This window comes from Parus major, chromosome 1A (genome assembly GCF_001522545.3).
Source record: "Parus major isolate Abel chromosome 1A, Parus_major1.1, whole genome shotgun sequence".
In the NCBI taxonomy this organism is placed as follows: Eukaryota; Metazoa; Chordata; class Aves; order Passeriformes; family Paridae; genus Parus; species Parus major.
The window spans coordinates 19,432,422-19,451,395 of NC_031773.1; the positions used below are offsets into that span (position 1 = coordinate 19,432,422).

General features: G+C 35.2%; 1 protein-coding gene across 4 annotated transcripts in view; it reads left to right on the top strand.

Moving 5' to 3' along the window:
- GRM8 (glutamate metabotropic receptor 8) overlaps nt 1-18,974 on the top strand; it is a 307,818-nt gene that overhangs the window by 175,717 nt on the left and 113,127 nt on the right. For all 4 annotated transcript variants that reach the window (XM_015627896.2, XM_015627894.2, XM_033514645.1 and 1 more), the window contains exon 7: nt 14,258-14,458. In XM_015627896.2, coding sequence (XP_015483382.1) covers nt 14,258-14,458 — 201 coding nt within the window. The remainder of the gene's footprint in view (nt 1-14,257; nt 14,459-18,974) is intronic.

The following is an 18,974-nucleotide window of genomic DNA, read 5'->3' on the forward strand; positions in this document are numbered from 1 at the left end:
TCAGGGAGAGTTTTACCTAAACCCAAGTCCTTGCATTATATTAATTTTGTGCATTGAATAATAAAATCTTTGTTACTGTTTCACTGAAACCGTACCACTGAAACAAGACCAATTTTACAAGTCCACCTGAAGATATTTTCAGATATTGTGGGAATTCATTTTAAATAAATGGATTTAAACTACAGTGCTCCCATTGTCCCCACTTAGCTGCCTTCCTTATGTTGCCTTTCCAAATGATTTTATGCATTTTTGCCTGCAAACTTCCTAAAGGAAGCAAGGGCAAGATAGCAGCAAATATGAGCTAGGCAAAGTCAAGTGTTGTTTGGAGACTTGTCCATGCCGCCACAGCCCCGCAGCCTGGAGAGCCAAGCTGAGAGTTGTAGGAAACAGTGGCTTCAGCTGACAAATGTGTGAAGCCATTTGTGTTTATGGCAAATGCTGCTTTCATCCTTTTCATCCTTTTCATCTGTTGGAGAGTGTTAGGAACAAGGTTAGTGTTTCAGAGCTCTACAAGGTTTCTATCCTTCTCTTTCTGATTTTCTGTGGCAAAAGTGGCTCATCTTGGGGCAGAAAAATTGGTTCTTGCCTACACAGTAGGTAAGAGTATTTTCGTTTCGCTTGGTTGTCTTGAGCTAGCTTTTCACACTGGCACGCCACATGTCACAGCTATTCAAACATTTCTCTTCAAAAGCAGCAAGCATTCCGTCACTGATGTCTGGTCTCCTGCACTGATTAAATGCAGGCACCTTGTTCAGTACAGTGCCAGGCCTGTTCAGTCATTTTGTACTGGCAATTGTATAGTTTATGCACAGCCTGACATTCACATACATTTTCCACGTCATGCTGGCACACATATATTTTGAGTATGAGCTGACTCTTCCTTACTCATAGTTCTTGTCATCATTCTTATCACAACTAGTTGTAGTTTCATTTTTTATGAGCAAATAACATCTCAACAATTATTCCAGAAACCTCGAATAATGTAAAATAAATACAAGTCAGATTCTGCCATTATATATGCAAAGCTGATTTTTTGATTTGTGAGACATTTATTGTTGGATAATCTTTTTTATAAAATATATTCCACCAAAAAATGCATAATAAAGATATTGTTCAAAGACTCTGAAGCTTTAAAAAAAAAAAAAAAGCTTAGTAGCATCTTCTCCTCCCAGGCAAGAAAAAGAGAAGTAAACAAATAATCAGTATATATGATTCACTCAATTTGTGTGCATATATATTATGTACATTTATTTTTCATCTTTTTGAGAAGGGGTCAGTCTATAATAAATGATAGTGCCATTTTTATCTTTATATCTTTGAATTTCTAAGAATGATATTTTTTTACAGTGATGGAAAAATATGTAAGAAAACCGACTACATCCTCTTTTGCCAATTGCCAGAATAACTAGTTTTAATGCTCTCTATGTAGAGTACATTTTGTTTGCTTATATTTTTACATCAAATACTGATGATAGCTGATAAATATATCAAAAATAAAAAAATAAATCAATAGGTTTATTAACTTGAAAGAAGCAAAATCATTCAACTATCACTGTTTTCTGCAAATATTATTGGCCAAGTCTTCCACTGATAGATCTAGAATGGCATCACTGGGATTACAGTAAGATTTCATTTGTTTTCCTTTAATGTCCTAGAAAATAATATGCATAAATCAACAGAGAAAATATAATTCTGAAAATGTTCCTTTAATCAGAAGGACCTACTTTTAAAATTCCTGTCCCTTTTTGTTTGACATAGTTTTCTCAAAGTCAAGGCATTAAGAGGTTGAAATCACAATAGAAGATAACTGGATGCCTTTTTCATCTTAAGAACGAACCTGTGAAGTGTTTTTAGTAATGAATTTTGTAAAAAAAACTACAAATCTTTTATTTTTGGTTTTCTGTTGAATTAGTTCTCTTGAACAGGATGGAATCACTTTGTCCCCATGCCTTGCCTTATTTAAAATAAACAAACAAACAAACAAACACATAATTTTGTCATTCTCCAAGGTGCTTTTTTTAGTAAACTGGCTTCACCACAGCTGTACCTCTGGCTTGTGTCACTGGTGAAGAGAGCTGCAGCCTAAGAAATACAGATTTACAATTCTATATTCTATAAAGGCAATGAAGATAAAAAGCCTGAAGAGACCACAGAATTATAGCATAGAGCAGGGCACTACTTTCTATCTGTTTCTTTATGTGTTGCCTTGTTTGTGGGGCCATAATTACATACTGATTACTGCCAGAAAAAAAAGATTCTCTTCATCCTGAATGGTAATTACTGCATTACTGTGTTTCACTCCCATCCCTTTCTTTTGCTCTTTCTGACCATTATCAGCTCTAATTTAGGTTTTAACATGGCTTTTGGGAAACATAAATTTCAAATTATTGTTTACATTCCTTAAAATTATGGACATCTTGTGAATTATGTATCAACTAGTATATATTACTAACTAATTAACTTACTGTAACTGTACATGTACCCATGGGACTGGAGAATGTTAAAATGAAAGGCTGACTACAGCTTCCTTGAGCTACATGATCGAAGTTGTGTTTGAATTTCTATCCCTTCAGGTGACTTCTCTTTGATGAAATTAAGAGAACATCAGAATCGTTCTCCTGTAAGATAGCAATAAATGTACTCTAACAGAAAATAGTGCAATTTGTCTTAATAATTTTTTTCTTTACGTCTCTGACATTCTTCCATTACTCTAGATTTTGAAAAAAAATTGGAGGGACTGTAGATCACCCTTACTCAATTGACTTCTGTTGGAACTGTGCTGATTTAGGCCAGTAGAAGAGGTCAGTGCCAAGAGCTTTGAATGCTTTCAGTCATGAAACAAGTCACTTGCAGATCATTAGGATGGCTTAAAAAGGATCTTACCAAATTACATTCTGGCTTTTTTTCTTTCTTTTCTTTGAAACTCTGGTATCCGCTGAGGTGACAGTGAGTAAGCTCTCTACTGATGAAAATGTTTGAAATACATTTAAAAAGAGACCGGAGTTCTCACCACCGCTTTCCATCAGTAAACTTTTTTTCCTCTGCCACAGAATTCCAGGCGCATGGGAGTGAATGTAAAAGTCAATCATACAATTCTTGCACTAGGTGATATGGTAGTCAAAATAAAAGGCATCCAAACTAGCAAAACCAAATGTAGTGTGTCCCTATCTATGTAACACATCCTTAAAGACGCAGATACCTTACCTGGTGAAGTCAAATATAACAATATTTCAAAAATGGTAATTCTCCTGGTTTTCTCTTTACTATGAACTATTCTTATTCACCTAAGGACTGAAAGAGTAAACAACAAAAGTCCCCAGAACTCCATTTGTTGTGGATTTCCACATGCTTGTCTGCAAGAGCATGTGCACCTGTACCGATGCAAATTCACACCGGCACTTGAGATTGCCCAGTCACATTGGCTAAGATATTTCTGGTGCAGTGGCATCTTAATAGTGGATCATAGGATATTTCAGGTTGGAAAGAACTTCAGGAGGTCTGTAGTCCAACCTCATGCTCAAAACAGGATGCTAATTTCCATCCCAGCTTAAGCCACAACACAGGATCAGCAGGTCAACACAGGTGAGGTTGGATCTGGGTGAGTTAGGACTTAATCAGTCAGATTTTGAAAACCTCTGAGGATTAGGAGAAACTGAATATCTTCTCTGGGAAGCCCATTCTGAGGTCTGGGCAACATTACTGGAAAAAGCTTTAACCAGTCTAAAACTCTTGAGTTTCAAGTCATGCCCATAATGTCCCTCATTGTACATCATTACGGAGAGTATTTGGTTCATCTCCCTGTTTGGATCTGCTCTTTGAAGGACTTGACCTACCATTTCTTCTCTAGGCTGGCCAAACCCTTATCCTTCATCCTTTCCTCACTGGGCATGTGATTCATCCCTGTGAACATCTTGATGGCTGTTTGCTGAACTTGCTCCAGTTTATTGATGTATTTCTTATATAGAAGGGCTCAAAACACATTTACACATCTAATGTACTGGTGAATTTTCCCATCAGTCTGCATATTGAAGGTTATGGTACAAATGATAAGAATAAGGAGAAATTAAATAGCCTGGGTAAAATGAGTTCAAATTGCACTAGGTAGATTGGAACATGAACTGCACAAGATTCCGGCATTCTGCAGAGGAGTTTGGATTTATTCAAACTTAAATCCATAACTGTAAAATATGTTGTACAAAAGTAGATGGAAACATTTCAGTTTTATTCAAGATCAAGACTTTTGACCAGCCTTAGGTTCCTAAAGTAAGCTTATGACAATATAAAAATTATCATGGGTGTTATTTTTTTAAATTATAGTAGCAGAATACCTAAAAATTCCTGTCTTTCTCAATTGATTTTTGAGTGCATGGAAACAACCAAGCAGCTCCTCACTGTCTCAGTGTTACAGTGACATGCACACTTGATTGAAAATCTGCTTTTCTGGAGTACATATTACTAGCAGGCTTAGAATGCTGCTAAAAGATGGTACACTGAATTGCAAGACTTAAACCTTACTGTGCTGATAGCTGTTCATACTAGGGGACTTTCTGATTTAGGGATGCAAAATACAGCAATGTGTGTGCTTCCTGTCAAGAGAAAGACTGTAACAGTACATTGCATATTATTATTATTATTGTTGTTGTTGTTGTTGTTACTATTATTATTAGTGCTATTATTATTAGCATACTAGCACCTAAAAAGGAGAGATTTGATTTGCAAAAAAGTGCTTAATCACAAGCATTTTTAAGCAGAAGTTGAATATCAATCAGGTGCTAAACCACGTGTGAATTTGGTGGACTCAGATTTATTAGTTGGATTCATCCCCTGTGAGGAATTAAACTTGTTTGTACCATGAATACTTGATGGCCCTTGGCAGAGGCTAAAGTCCCCCAGATTCTCAAGATGGCTTTGGTTTTTGTTTTGTGAAATATATACTTCAGATATTTTGGTAGAGTATTGAGTTTTAAAGGCGTTTACGTGGCTAAACACGTTTTTGACTACTTTTTAAATTAGATGCCTAAAGTGTACTGTGGGGACCTTTTCTGGGTGTTTGTTGCTTAGTCACAGGCATGTTGTTCAGCACCATCTAATTTAGCATGTCTCAGCCAAGATAATGCTCAGTTTTGCTGCAAAAGCCCTGACAGCATATCTATTTCCCTCCAACTCCAAAACACCGTCTCCAGACAAGCCTCTTTTCTCTCTCTTCAGCTGTTTGTAGATAACTGTCCTGATTCTCACAGGGGGAGCAAGTAGAGCAAATTGATTCTTTCTATCCGAAGGGGACAGGACTGCCCATAAGGGAACTTTTCTTCACGTTGCTTACTGTCAGTGTTTTGCCCTAGTGAGGATGGGATATGTGCAGCTGTAGGAGTGCTGCCAATGGAGTGTGTACAACCAACCTGCTCCAGGAGCAAGCATCTATAATGTCCCTAATTTAGCAATTTTAGCAATGAAGCCAATCAGTTCTAATTAGTTTGTGATTAAAGAACTAGCTATCTTCTAGGCTGTGCGAAGAGTACTGGGTAAACTGTCTTCCAGTTTTAGACTGAAATCCCCTTCCAGAAGGCAATCGTCTGTGTCCTGTTCATGCCATCAAGCAGTCCATTAAGTAGCTGCTTAGTTCTAATTGATGGTGCTTTTATTTTTATCAGGTCCTGAAAAAGCACCTTTAATTAGACTAGTGGGGAAATTACAGATTTTTACCTGTGGAAAATCATGTGTTTTAGCAGTTGTCTACACATCTGGTAGAAGAAAATTGTATTTCACCATCTCCAGTAAATCACATAGGTTTACTTTGACAGTAATACATGATAAAATTATACCCTATAGCAGTACAAAGTTCTTGAACCCTGTTTTCCATTTTGACTGTCAAAAATTACCTCTTGTCATACAGAAAGATATGAAACAAAAGAGTATTTAATTTTCTATAACCATGTGGCATCTTTCATACTGGCTACACAAAGTGAAATCTATTTCTTTTCCTCATCATGCCCTACTTCTTGCAGTGTGATGGTTTCATTAAAATGGGACAGGGAAGATGGAGACAGTGGATAGGGCAAATGCAAAAGTTAATGCAATATTTTCTTCACCTCTTAATATTGAAAAATGTTACTGTTGGATCTTTTATATGCTTAAATTCATAGTTGTTCCTCTGCTGTAAAAAGTATGCTTTAATTGCCTTCCTTTTTTGGCTGCAGTTGAAAAAATTCTCCAACTGCTCCTTCCTGAAAAATACTCTTTTTCACATAAAATTTCTGTCATGAATACTTCTATCTTGTCTAGCTCTAAAAATTTCCAAGAGGAAATTTGATACTTTGAAACCAACCAGCAACTTATAGTGAAATTATTTTAAGATTCATTATTAAATTTATTTCCATTTGTCATTGGTTTTTATTGAATTGGTCCTGATTTTTTGTGCCTTAGCAGTAGCATGGAGTGCTGTGAATGAATTCAAATGTGACATATAGCTACAGTTGGTCCTTGCAACAATTGCAGGAAAACAGAACAACTTCATTTTTTCTTATTCTCATAACATCAGACTAAACAGCAGATAGTATGTGAGATACTGTTTTTAACTAGCATACATATTTATCTTGCACAGCCCTAGTTCTCTACCAGTTAACTATGTAGTTTAAACTAGTTACACAAGCAAGTCTGGTAGGGAAGCACTTCAACTTGTTTTCCTAAATGCTTATATTTGGAGAGGGTAAGTGTTTTCTCTGGAACAAAAAAGCTTTTCTTTAGGTTAGACTGTTAAATGTGAGATTGCTAAAGCTGCACAAGATGCATCCTTCGTCAGCAACTAACTGCAAATACACAGAGCTGATGAAAGCCCCCATTCAGGAGTGACCAAATTATTCATTACTTCATGTGAATCATGACATCAAAACACAGCCTGTGTGGGAATCCACAGTATATTCCAAAACTATATTTAAATTATCTTCATCAAAAAGATATCAAATGTTCATTGCAGAAATGACTCTGTTAGGATGTTGCTGCCCCTTAGCTTGCAGACTTCAAGCCAAGCCAGAAGAGACATCCAGCCCACATTACCTTCATGATAATTCACACAGGCACTCTGATATCAGAAAAGGGACTCTTATGTAAGTCCTTCCATTGAAGGAGCTCCAGATGAAGATGCCTTAAATTTCTACAGTATCTACAGGTGATGAAAAGGGCACAAAAAAACATCTCAATCTACTACTTTGATAAATAGCTGACCACAAAGAGTTTGCAACCTCCATCGTTCTGCTCTTTTGGAGCTTCTCATCAAACTAAAGGCTTAAACCTCTGTTTAGTAGTATTTAATATTATTAGTTTAGATGTTGCAATAGTTCTGGTGAAGACTTGGTGCAGCTTTGCTCTTTAGTCTCCAATTAAACTCATAACAAATATTGGCCACAAATGCTTCAGGAAGTGATGTGTTTGGATACCTCTTTTTCTATATATGCCCACAAAAATTGCTTTCTAATTGCAAGAAAGTCCTTTCTTAAGCATGATGTCAATCAAGTTTGCAACTAAAAATTCTTCTGAAGACAAAAGTCCCTTCAGTTGCTTGTCTGAGCCTTACAATTGGAAGCTCTCAGGGTCAAAAAGCAGAAAAAAGGATTTTTATACATATTGCTGTGTGTGCTGAAGGTCCTCTGAGTTTAAATGCTAGCAGAAAATTATTAAATTCAGTTGCTTTTACTGAATCTTTACTCTTTCTGATAGGCTTTGCTGTAGGCTTTGGAGTTATTCACTGAAGTCTGCATAGAATTGCTTGCAGCCTGTGGGGTTTTAAAATGGTTATTTTAACCTATGTGCCTGGTCTAGTTACACTGGCAATTTCTTCCACAGCTGGAAATTCCCATGGGTAATTTATGTTAGAAAAATGTAGATCCTATCTACATACTTAACTCGAGATATTATGAGTTTCAAACTTGAGAAATTCAGCAAAAATATTTGGTTGCCTTTGCATGCTAACACTAATACTGACATTATTCTGAGGGAGAAATAAAACACCTAACGTTTGAACAACATTTAAACTGTTTTCACTAAGGTAGTCCTTAGATCTTTGTGTTAGCTTTTTTCCTTTATCTTAATTTAATTTTGTTCAGAAATAGCAAAACTAAAACTTTTGGGATGGTTTCATTATGAAAAATCCATCTCTTTTTATATTTAAAGCATTTTTTCTAAACTCTTTTGGTTTGGTGAAAAATCAGTGAAGCAACATTTCATGTTCACAAATTGAGCTGAAAAAATTTTGAGGTTGAAATTCCCTATTTTTACTTAGAATTTAAAGAATGTTAATGGTAAAACCAAACATTTTAGATTTGAAACAATTTAATGTGTTACTATATACTGATGTATGTACAGTGAAGTCTTAAATGTGATGACTATATATGTTGACCTTGTGCATTCAATTTTTACTTCTTTTACAAGTAAAGAAAAATAGATTTAAAAAGAAGATTTTAAAAAGTGTTACATTTCTATCTTAACTATAATAAGATAGAAACAACTGTCTAATGTTAATATAAACTGTCTAACATTACTGAAAATAGAAGTATAGAGGAATGAAAGAGAAAGTGGATCCCAAATACTTCTAACTGATATATGGTACGAAATTTGCAGAAGTGTAAGAGTAGAGAAAAACTAATAAATCTCTGATTTTGGTGTCTTTCCTAACATAAAAGCAGAAGAAGCAAAAGGGGAATTAGTGTTATTTAAATGACCATGTAAATAGTTAGGGAACCTTCAGAATATATGTAAATATTATACAGAATTTGTGAAATTGGCTGTGGTTTGTTCTGTGGCTTAAAAGCTGGACAAAATCTAATGAAAACTATTGTGATTCAGATTTATTAATTACTCTGCATCCTTGATTAGTAATGACAGTCTCTCTCCCTTTTATTTAAACTTCCAAGGTGTCTTTCTCTTTTTCTGCAGGTATTTTCTGCTCTCAGGTTGTCAGACATATTGTAGTCAGAAAGTGAACCAGTATAGGTGAACAGATCTCTGTAGTATCAAAGTCACAATATTTTTATAACTAGAAATATAACTTTTGAAAGTGTTATGCCCAGTATTCAGTTCTATTCACACTAAATATTATGTTCCAACATGGGCAATTACATAGATACCTACTAGTCATGTGCCTTAAAGAAATATTGCTTATTCCACTGTATTATTTTAAATGCATGGTTCTTAGTGTGGCTGGCTAAGGAGACAACATATCCTATGGTGTCTCCTTATTTTAGTGCAGGCATTAGTGTTTAGCTTATCATATTCATCATAGCAAATCTTGTCTCAGCAAGATAAACTACACAAAATTCTCACTATTGGATGTAGCAGACTTGTTTTTTTAAATGTATGAGGATTCTAAGTGCCTGTGTTCTCCGACTCTGTATACTGTTTCAAGGAGCTATAATTAAGCAATATTAAGGCACTAATTAGGAAAAGGAAAATTTTTCACTCTGATAACAACATTCAAACTGTTGTTAGGGATTCTCTCAAAGTAAATAAATGAAAAAATAGAGAATCTTCTTTTAGCAATGCAACCTTAGTTTGCTTTCCTAAGAGAAAACACCAGTAAATGTCACATATAGAAACACTATAATATAACTACAGAAATGGTTTAATTCCATTTGGTACATATTACTGTGCATTTGTTAGAAGTGTTTTTCTGAAACAAGAGTCTTTTTTACTGTGCAAGTCAGCAAAAAGATTATGATATGTCCAATGGAAAATGTTGCAGGCCAAGAATTTTTTTGATGCTTCAGTTACAGGATGAAGCAAAAAGAAAAGTTAGTTTTTCATTTATGGTGGTGTTAAAATTATTGGAACATATTCATGTTCCAATATTTTCCTATTTTGTATTTTAAAAGTGTTTGAAATATGTTAAAATATGTGAAGTTTAAGTTGAGTTTTGAATAGGAAATTTTTAAAAATATCTGTATAGTTCTAGGAATTGAAAAACTTTTCTTCTCAGACTTTTTCTAATTGGTCTTGCCGTCTTGTAGTTTTTTTTTATTTTGTTTTGCTGGGGTTTTTGTGTATCATTGTAAAGAGGCATAACCCCAAAAAAGTTGCATCAAGGGACAATTCAGTAAATCACAAATCCACATCCATCAGTTGCTGGAGAACAGCAGACAGTTAAACTGCTTCATTTCACTGTCTCTGCTTCTACATTCTCAATTTTCTTTTTTGAAATGGCTGAGAAAATTGATCTAATCCTTGGCTTCCTCTTTGAATTGCTTCCTAAACTGATATCACACTATTACAGAGAAGCCGCAGGTTTTGTGATGCTCTCTGCAAACTAACTCATGCATCACTGCTACCATACAGCTATTAGAAAACTCAGCTCCCCCACCATAAACATATATCATGCCCTTAAGTTTCAGTAACAGAAGATGATGATCTGCATTATTTGTTCAGAGAGATCAAACTCTATAATGTGTGAGGAAAACAGCTGAATAATCGGGAAGACTTCAATAGGAGCAACATATGCTCCTGGTGCTTCCTGCTGAGCCTGCTGAAATGGCTTAGTTACAGATGCTGGCTTTCTGTGGAAAAAACTTGCTGCAAAGGTGGGGAGTTCTAACCAGTCCTGACAAAGAGAGGATCATCATGCCTGAGCTGAAGAGTGAGGGCCCAAATTACTGTGTTTGAGTTGTGATTGGGATTGGCCCACAGGAACAATCAATTGAACATAATATTTATCTTTGACTTTGCTTCCAAGTGCAGCTTAAGTAAAACTATGAGAGCCAAGTAATGGGGATAAATACTTTAGCAGTAAGAAAAAAATGTGAATTGCAACTATGAAATAAAAATATATTACTAGACATCAAAAATCTCTTGATTCCAAATTCATACCCACAGAATTGACAATACCACCTGCTTCACCTTCTTCCCCCTCAAACAAGTAGCCCCAGTCACATTCCTATCCACTTAGATCCATCTCACCTTCCTACCACAATGCTCCTTATCTTTCTCTGTCATAGCTGAGTTACACCATCCTGAACAGGATACACATTTTTTCCTGCAGCATAAGAAATACAGGATGAAAAGGGGAAGTGATGTGCAGGTATGGAGGCAATACCTCCAGCAACAGTCCAGCTTGTCACTCTTGCTCAGGAGCTGCAAGAGTACCTGTAGCAACTCTTTCACATTTACAGGCTTTATGGGATCATTCCTGTGGCTTCAATGTTCCCAAAAGAGGTTTCCAATGGATTGATCCGGGAACAGCTGACATTTCCTGGGCTAGTGTCATTGCTCTCCTTGAGCTTCTCAAGCCCAGGATGAAAGCTTTAGTACTTACGTCTACACATTTTCTTCATTGGTTGGACAAAGTCTTGACATCCTGCTGATGTCAGGTTTGCACTTTTCAACAGTTTGATTGGGAGACCTGCTGGAAAACACCATGGCACATTTCCCTGGATTTCTGTTGTTTGGGAGATCAGGAAGAGATGGTCAGGAACTGGTGAACCTGGTTCTCGTCTCAGTTCTTGACACATGGTCAGACCATGGGTCTGACAGCTGCAGGTTTGAGAACTGGGAATATCTTCTCATTCTTTTTTTAAAATGACAGAGTTTAAGCAATTTTTCCAGAGAAAAAACTGTGTGATAAGAAATTGAAGTAGTCATTAAGGAAGCATTAAAACATTTATTTCATGAGGCACAAATTTTTATGTTCCTTCAAGTCACCAGTGTGTGTAGAAACATGCCTTGTAGAGCTGAGAGTCAAGCTATAAATGAAACAATTATTACTTGGCATACAAGTCTGAAGAAAAATTATAATTATGTCTTTCATTCAAGTAATATTATATCTGTAGGAGCTGACCATACTTATGGCTTAGACAATATGTATCATTTTGTTGCTATACATTAACATCTATTTAGATCAGTGCAGTGTAAGTTGATGAGTTCTTGCCATCCTTAGAAATTGTTTAGATGTTTGAGAATTCCAGAAAAACAAAATGAAAAGTTAAGAAGAGCACATAATCCCATTTGCTGTGTTTTTTAGTTAAGCAGCAGAGACTCCTCTTGCCTATTGCCTTCTGGGTTTGACTGGTTTTAAATATGGTAATTCTGTGATGGCCCTTACCCATTTGTATGCATAAAAACACATTCAGTCCTCAAAAAATGAGTTTTTTCCTCCATAATTTATATGATAAATTAGTTTATAGTAATGTATCTATGAAGAGTAAAGGTAAAATCTTATGTCATGGAACAAATTTATGCAAAAATATTTTATATGCACTTAAACTATAGTATAACATAAGGAAGAATAAAACTCTATTTTTTTCCTTTTAAAAATCTGTGTCACTTAGTAGAATATACCTTCTTAGGTGTTTGAAACCTTTAGTGTTTTATTACATAAAATATTTCCACTCTGTTTTTCCACCAACTCCCCACCCCTCAGCGTACACATATATCCATTTATGTGATGGGAATTACATTTATCTTGTCAATAAAAGTGGATCTCCTTTTAACTCCTCCTGTCCTGACCATCCTGTTTAGAGAATGTGGAAGCTCTGAGGGTGCATCCAGGTTACTGGCAGCTCTGTGTCTGCAGCAGTTCTGTAAACTCTGTCCTTCACTTGTCCCACAGTCCTTAACAAGGCAGGAACAATTAAAGTGGAAAGCATGAACTCTACCCATCATTTCCTGTTGGAAGGTAGTTCTCAAATGAAAAAGTCAGTAAATTTGTAAACTAATTAAGCTTCATGTTTTCCATCCTTCATGTCTTCTTTTATGTCTGGGCAATACACTGCAACTAATTGTGTAAATTTCAGCATGTTCAAGGAAAGATTTTTCCTGTTTATTTATTTGCAGTACAGTTGCGTTATTCACTCATTATTTGTAATTAATTAGTGGGCATGTCTTAAAAAGTGTCTGTAAAGCTACTTGTACAAATCACAAAAACGATCTCTGCTTTCCTTTTCAAATGGGTTTTATCTTTTCAAGAAGTAGTGATTTTATTTTTCTGTAACTAATCCTTGAGGAGAAATAACAGCACACCATGATTTTTCAAGGCTATCTATCGCTTCCAGTGCTCAGGGGGTGTTTAAAGCACAAACCACTACTGCTTGTCAGATTAAAGATTCGTTCATATATTATTACTGTAGTGCAAGATGGAGGTACTGAAGTGCAGCAGACAAACAGAAGAAAGGCTTCTGAGCATGATCCCTAGATAGAGAGTTAATTTTTTTAAAAAAAATATGCATAAACTTTTTCCCCATTTCTAAATAACCTTAAATAATATTATTGGATTATTTTCAAATTGAATGAGTTGGTAACCTGGTAGATAACCTAGGTGTCTGTTCTTCTCTTTACTGAAGTAATAGAAACTGTACAGTTGATTTCAGCAGGGCAAATTTCATATCAAGATTTGCCGATCATATTTTCCCTGGAAAATGAAGATTTGAGCCTTTGAAATCAGCATCTGAATTTCTATATAGGACATGGGATTTCATGTTGGTTCTATACTTTAAATATATTTTTTCTGAGCTTTATTTTTAACAATTCCACTAAGTAATATCACCTATTAATGCAAAACTTCCCTTTTACTTGTACATAGATGATGAATTTGGGCAATTCCTGCAGAATAAAAATTATATGATGTATCGATTTGCTCTGTGTTCCCTCTGAAGGATAAATGTCCTGTAGGAAACAACAAAGAGTACCTGGTTCTCAATATGAAGCATAATTCACTAGTAAATACATGAAAATGTCTTAGAATAAGCACTTTTCACTATGGAGACAGATGGTCACATCACTTGGCAAGCATTCAGCTTTTTTCCCTGAGATGTTTAAATAATGTTTATCAAACAATAGACAGGGATAAAAATCAAGATAGCCTTAAATTTACCTAAAAGAGAACGGCAGGCTGCTCTAGAACTGTCCTATAAATAACAATAAACAAGTCTTGAATGAAAATCAATAAGGTGAGAAGAGAATTTTTCTACTGGATTATAGAAATACATATATCTACATATCTTTTTCTTGTAATGAAATGGTCTGTCCTCTTTCCTAGCCCAGCAATCAACATACTGTTTACATACCTGGCAGAGTGTGCAATGATTAGAGGCAAAACCAGATGGCCATATTTTTTCCTTGTCTTATTTATTTAGGTGATGGATAGACGAATCCCAACTTTACCTGTCAATCCAGCTGTAATTACTTACGTTCCAGTGTGAATTTCTGCATGCAAGTGCTCATGCAGGTACACACTCGTGCACACACAAATAGAAGTAAACTCTTTCTCTTTCTTCTGCAGGCTTAGAAAGAATTGCGAGAGATTCAGCCTATGAACAAGAGGGAAAAGTTCAGTTTGTCATTGATGCAGTATATTCCATGGCCTATGCCCTGCACAACATGCATAAAGATCTCTGTCCTGGATATATTGGGCTGTGCCCTAGGATGAGCACAACTGACGGTAAAGAACTACTCAGCTATATCCGGGCAGTAAATTTTAATGGTAAGTTACATGTACTCTTTTTTTGCCCCTCTCTTCTTTAAATGTTCCATAAGTGACAAGTTGGGTTTTTATTCTTTATATAGGATACTTTAAGGCACAGTGGAAAACGGGATTAGAAGCAGTTCTCATTTAATCAGAACTGTGAGTTTTTCCACCTGCTCTGAAACCTCCAGTGTATTTTTCATCTTAACATTTTTCATCTTAACATTAAGCTTCTCCCAAAAGAGGCAGATGTTAAAAATATAAATCTGTAGATCAAAATATTCCAGTGAAGAGCTGCTATTATGGACACAAATTGAGGACTTGTAAAATCTTATTGACAGAGTAAAATAATTTGACAGTGGTTCCTTATGTGCTTGCAAGAGGAAGAATTTAAAAAATACCCTTTGAAAATCTCCTTCTGAAATTAATTAATAATTTCCTTACATAAGCAAATACTGAAATTACTTTACATATTTAAATTTCAATTAAAACACTCACTAGCAGTTCCAACTTATTTTCTATTTCATTTTTTTTGACTCAGAAATTTAATGAGCTTTAAATCAACTAAAAAATATAATTTTAAACGACACAGCATAATGGTCTATGGAGCTGGGATCTGCCTGCTGGGGAAATGTAGTTACAGGTGCTTATGCTGTTAACAGTAGAAGCCAATAACAAACAGGATTAATTGATAAATGTAAATTTGAAATGTGTAGCACATATTTGATGGTGAAATAAATTTTCCAAACCCCTAAATTATTTAATTAGAAATCATAATTATTATAGAAAATATTTGCTATTATTTTACATAGAAATAGATTGATGCACTTTGTTCTGTTCTGGTTGGGTTTTTTTTCCTTACTTGGTATTAATTCGTGTACAACATGTGCCTTCTAACTATGCAGAGAGAAGCATTCTTTATCACAATTTATTCCAATGACCTCAGCTGCAAGCACTTTTGAAAAAAAGCACAAGGTCATTTCGAATTTAACTTCTGAGTGGAAGCTTTTTTTGCTTTAGGTAATAACACCAGACCATTTGGTTGATACAAATGTTGGTTATAGTTCACAGTTTTCCCTTCCTATGCAATTTTCATGAAAAGGGAATCCCTGCCTCCAGGAATATAAAGTTAAAAGTCTAAATGATTCTTTAGTGATTTTAAAGAACACCTGGAAAATAGTATGTTGCTGGAAAATGGGAACTATTGTGATGATGGCAAAGGTAGGCAGTATATTGTAAGGTTTGCAGTGATAATTAGCTACACTTCCAGTTGATGTTTTTCTGGGTCTGTGTTGTTAAAGCACAAAGTGATCTATTTTCATTTGGTGAGTATGAAAGTTTAGCATAATAAGATAAGCTGTACATTTTTATATGAAAGCTTCCACTCCCTAGATAATTATATTTCATCAATACCTGTCATAATTTCTGTTGCTGACTCTAAGTATGGCAATAAATGGAGATGAAAGCACTCTGGACACTAATGAAAATGTATTTGATTTTGAAAAAGTGATTTACTGAGAAAGAGGGGAAAAAAAGAAGGAAGAGAAAAGAAACATTTATTTGAGCTTAGCTTCCTTTCCCATGGGATATGTTAAATATTCCCTGTACTAGGCTATTCCCCATTATGTACCAGTGTGCCAATTTTTTGGGTGTGCTGTATGCCCAAATGTTTTATTTTCTTAGTTATGCATTCAGAGGCATAAGAAGATTGTCTTAAGCACTTTGCCTTTACCCATTAATCCAAAATTCCTGTTCTTCAGGGCAGCACTACTGCTGTGTCTGAGAGAGGTGAATATTTTACATAGATTACAATCACATAGATTGGCCTGGGAGTAAACAGTAATGCTGTGTTTCACTTTTCATGTGCATCCTAGCCTTGATCAGTAATAATGCCATATATTAAAAATAAACTGATAAATGAAAGGAAAACCCTGCCTTTCTTAATTATTCAAGATACCATTTTTCTACCCTAGCAGTCACAGGATCACAGCCCATCTGAAGCTGTCAAGGACCTCCACCTACTCCAACCCTCTGCCTAGTTCAGGATCAGCGTAATCAGGCTATTTAGGACCATGCCCAACCAGGTTTTAAATATCTACAGGGGTGGAAAATCCCCCAGAATTCTCTCTGAGTAGTTAATTACAATATATAATCATATTCACAGAAAAAAAAGAAAAAAAGAAAAAAATCAAGAAGTAAATGGTGTCTTTGAGAAAGGCAGTTTTTCCTTTTCTTGAGTATTAATTTCTCCACATGATCCTACATGCATGTTAAAGCAACTTCTCACCTCACTTAAATCAGTATATCTCTTTTCACTCATGTAGTAGTGAGTAGGTTCAGGTCCAGTTAATATGCTTACACATTCAACTTAGTGGTTTTCACTTCACAAAGTGTGATTTGTATTCTGAAGGACCTCTGGATGTCTTATGGAGGGTTTTTATAAGGGTAAGAAAACACACATACTTCTGTTTATTGGAATAACTGATTTGCTTTTAATTGTAAGAATCACTCTGAAGAGTATTTATTTTTTGTTTACTTTGTTTATTTTAATTTACAAATTATGAACATTTTCATCCCTGAAGGATTCATCTGTGTAATATTCCATGACACCTTCATGACTGAAGGGTGATCATAACCACCAGCGCACGTTGAACTGACGTGATTGATAAGACATTTGTTTCTGATTAGATATTCTTTCACTTGTATGCTAAATGCAGAAAATCTCACAGTTCATCATGATTTTAAATGGAATAGAACTTGATTGGTAATAGAAATAAGTTTATTTGTACACAAGATATGAGTTACTGCTTACTGTAGATTTATGTTTTACCGTTGTCTGTGTTTTTCATAGGAGAGCTAGGAAAGAATGGTCTCTAGACTCAATTAGTTTTCATTTATAATGGGCATTTTAAAATTAATTTAATAGGAAGAGAACTTTTTAACATATAACTAATACAATTTATTACTGTGTACATCTAAGGTGTTTTTAAATGAAAACAGAAAAGCGGTGTTCTGAGATATGGCACACTTTAGTACCTTGGGTTCTAGATGCTTACTTTTAGTAGAACATAACCAGCCCCTCTGTTTCTTTGATCAATGAATATTTAGACCTTTTGAAAGTTTCATGGTTCTATTTATCTTTCTTTTACCCAGGCAAAAAGTGAATATTTCATTTAAGATGCTCTTATTTTAATAAGTTGCCACATTTGAAAGATTTTTCCTATCACTCTTTGTATCCAAATGAGATTATCTATGCAAAACTGTTGTTTTGTATTTAAAGTTTTGTAAAGAGAACAGTTTTTCTGTTAATTAGGTTCATAGATGGTGATATGCACAATAGTGTAATTGTGTCATGATTCAATATGTTCTCCCATCACATTACTCTAGTGTTCTCATTCTATTTAACTTCATTATTCTGTCTACAAAACAAGTAGGTGTTTTATAAGAGTTTTTACCTCAGCATGTGCTGAGTGCTTTGTGAGAAGTGTTCTGTTGAATTCAACATAAGTGCTCATCAGTTAACAGGAACAGGACTTGAGCATGCATTTGCAGTGGATGGAAGTGTTTCAAAGGTGGTTTTGTTTTGATTTTAAGAAAAAGATTTATCTTTGTGCTTCCTTCCAGGCAAAGAATTGCAGCATGCATACAGTGCTATTTCTTGGATGGGGAAAAACTCTTCCTGCTCTCTTATGTGTGTCTCTTTCTCCTCCCAAACTCTCTTTATGGGTAGTGTAGGGTAGCTGTTTTTTGCCTACCTTTAGTCATACATTTGTATTTATATTTAAGTTTACACATTTTAGAACTTTTAGGGATAAATGTTAACTCTGTAACAAAATGTATTTACAGATATTACAATATGAGTTTTACACTTATGAAGGTAAGGGCAGCATTTGACCTCTACTCACATACTTGAAAACAGGTATCTTATTTGCTTTGGTGTGCTATTTATCCTGGGGTGTAATAGGGATACTTGGTAATTTGATTTTTTTTTATGCAAGCAGGCTTTATTGAGAATGGAGCAGAAAATAGGTGGAAGCACTGACCCCCCTCTGCCATCAATGCTTAGATAAATACTGTCTGATTATTCAGGAGGTCACTGTAACATCACTTAACCCTCCTGATGAATACTTGAAATATATTCTAAGTGTGCAACCTTTTCTTTAGTCTTCCCTGGACAAAGTACAGCAACTATGTTGCTTTCTTGGATTTTGTGACAATTCTACAACAACACTGGAACAGGCTACTTAAAATGTCATGGAATCTCCTTCCTTGGAGACACTCAAAACCTGCCTGGACACAGTCAGCCTGCTCTAGCTGAGCCTGCTCTTAGTGGGGTTGAACTTAGGTGATTTCCAGAGTTCCCTGTCCACCTCAATCTTGCTGTGATTCTATAACATCATCTGGACTCAAAAGAAAGAAAAATATTATTGCCTAAACCTGCTTTACAATGTTTTACTTTATCCTTCTGGAACTAATTTCATAGTCTGAGTGGATGAGAAAGCCTTGCTGTTATTTGTTTTTTAGATATGTTAAT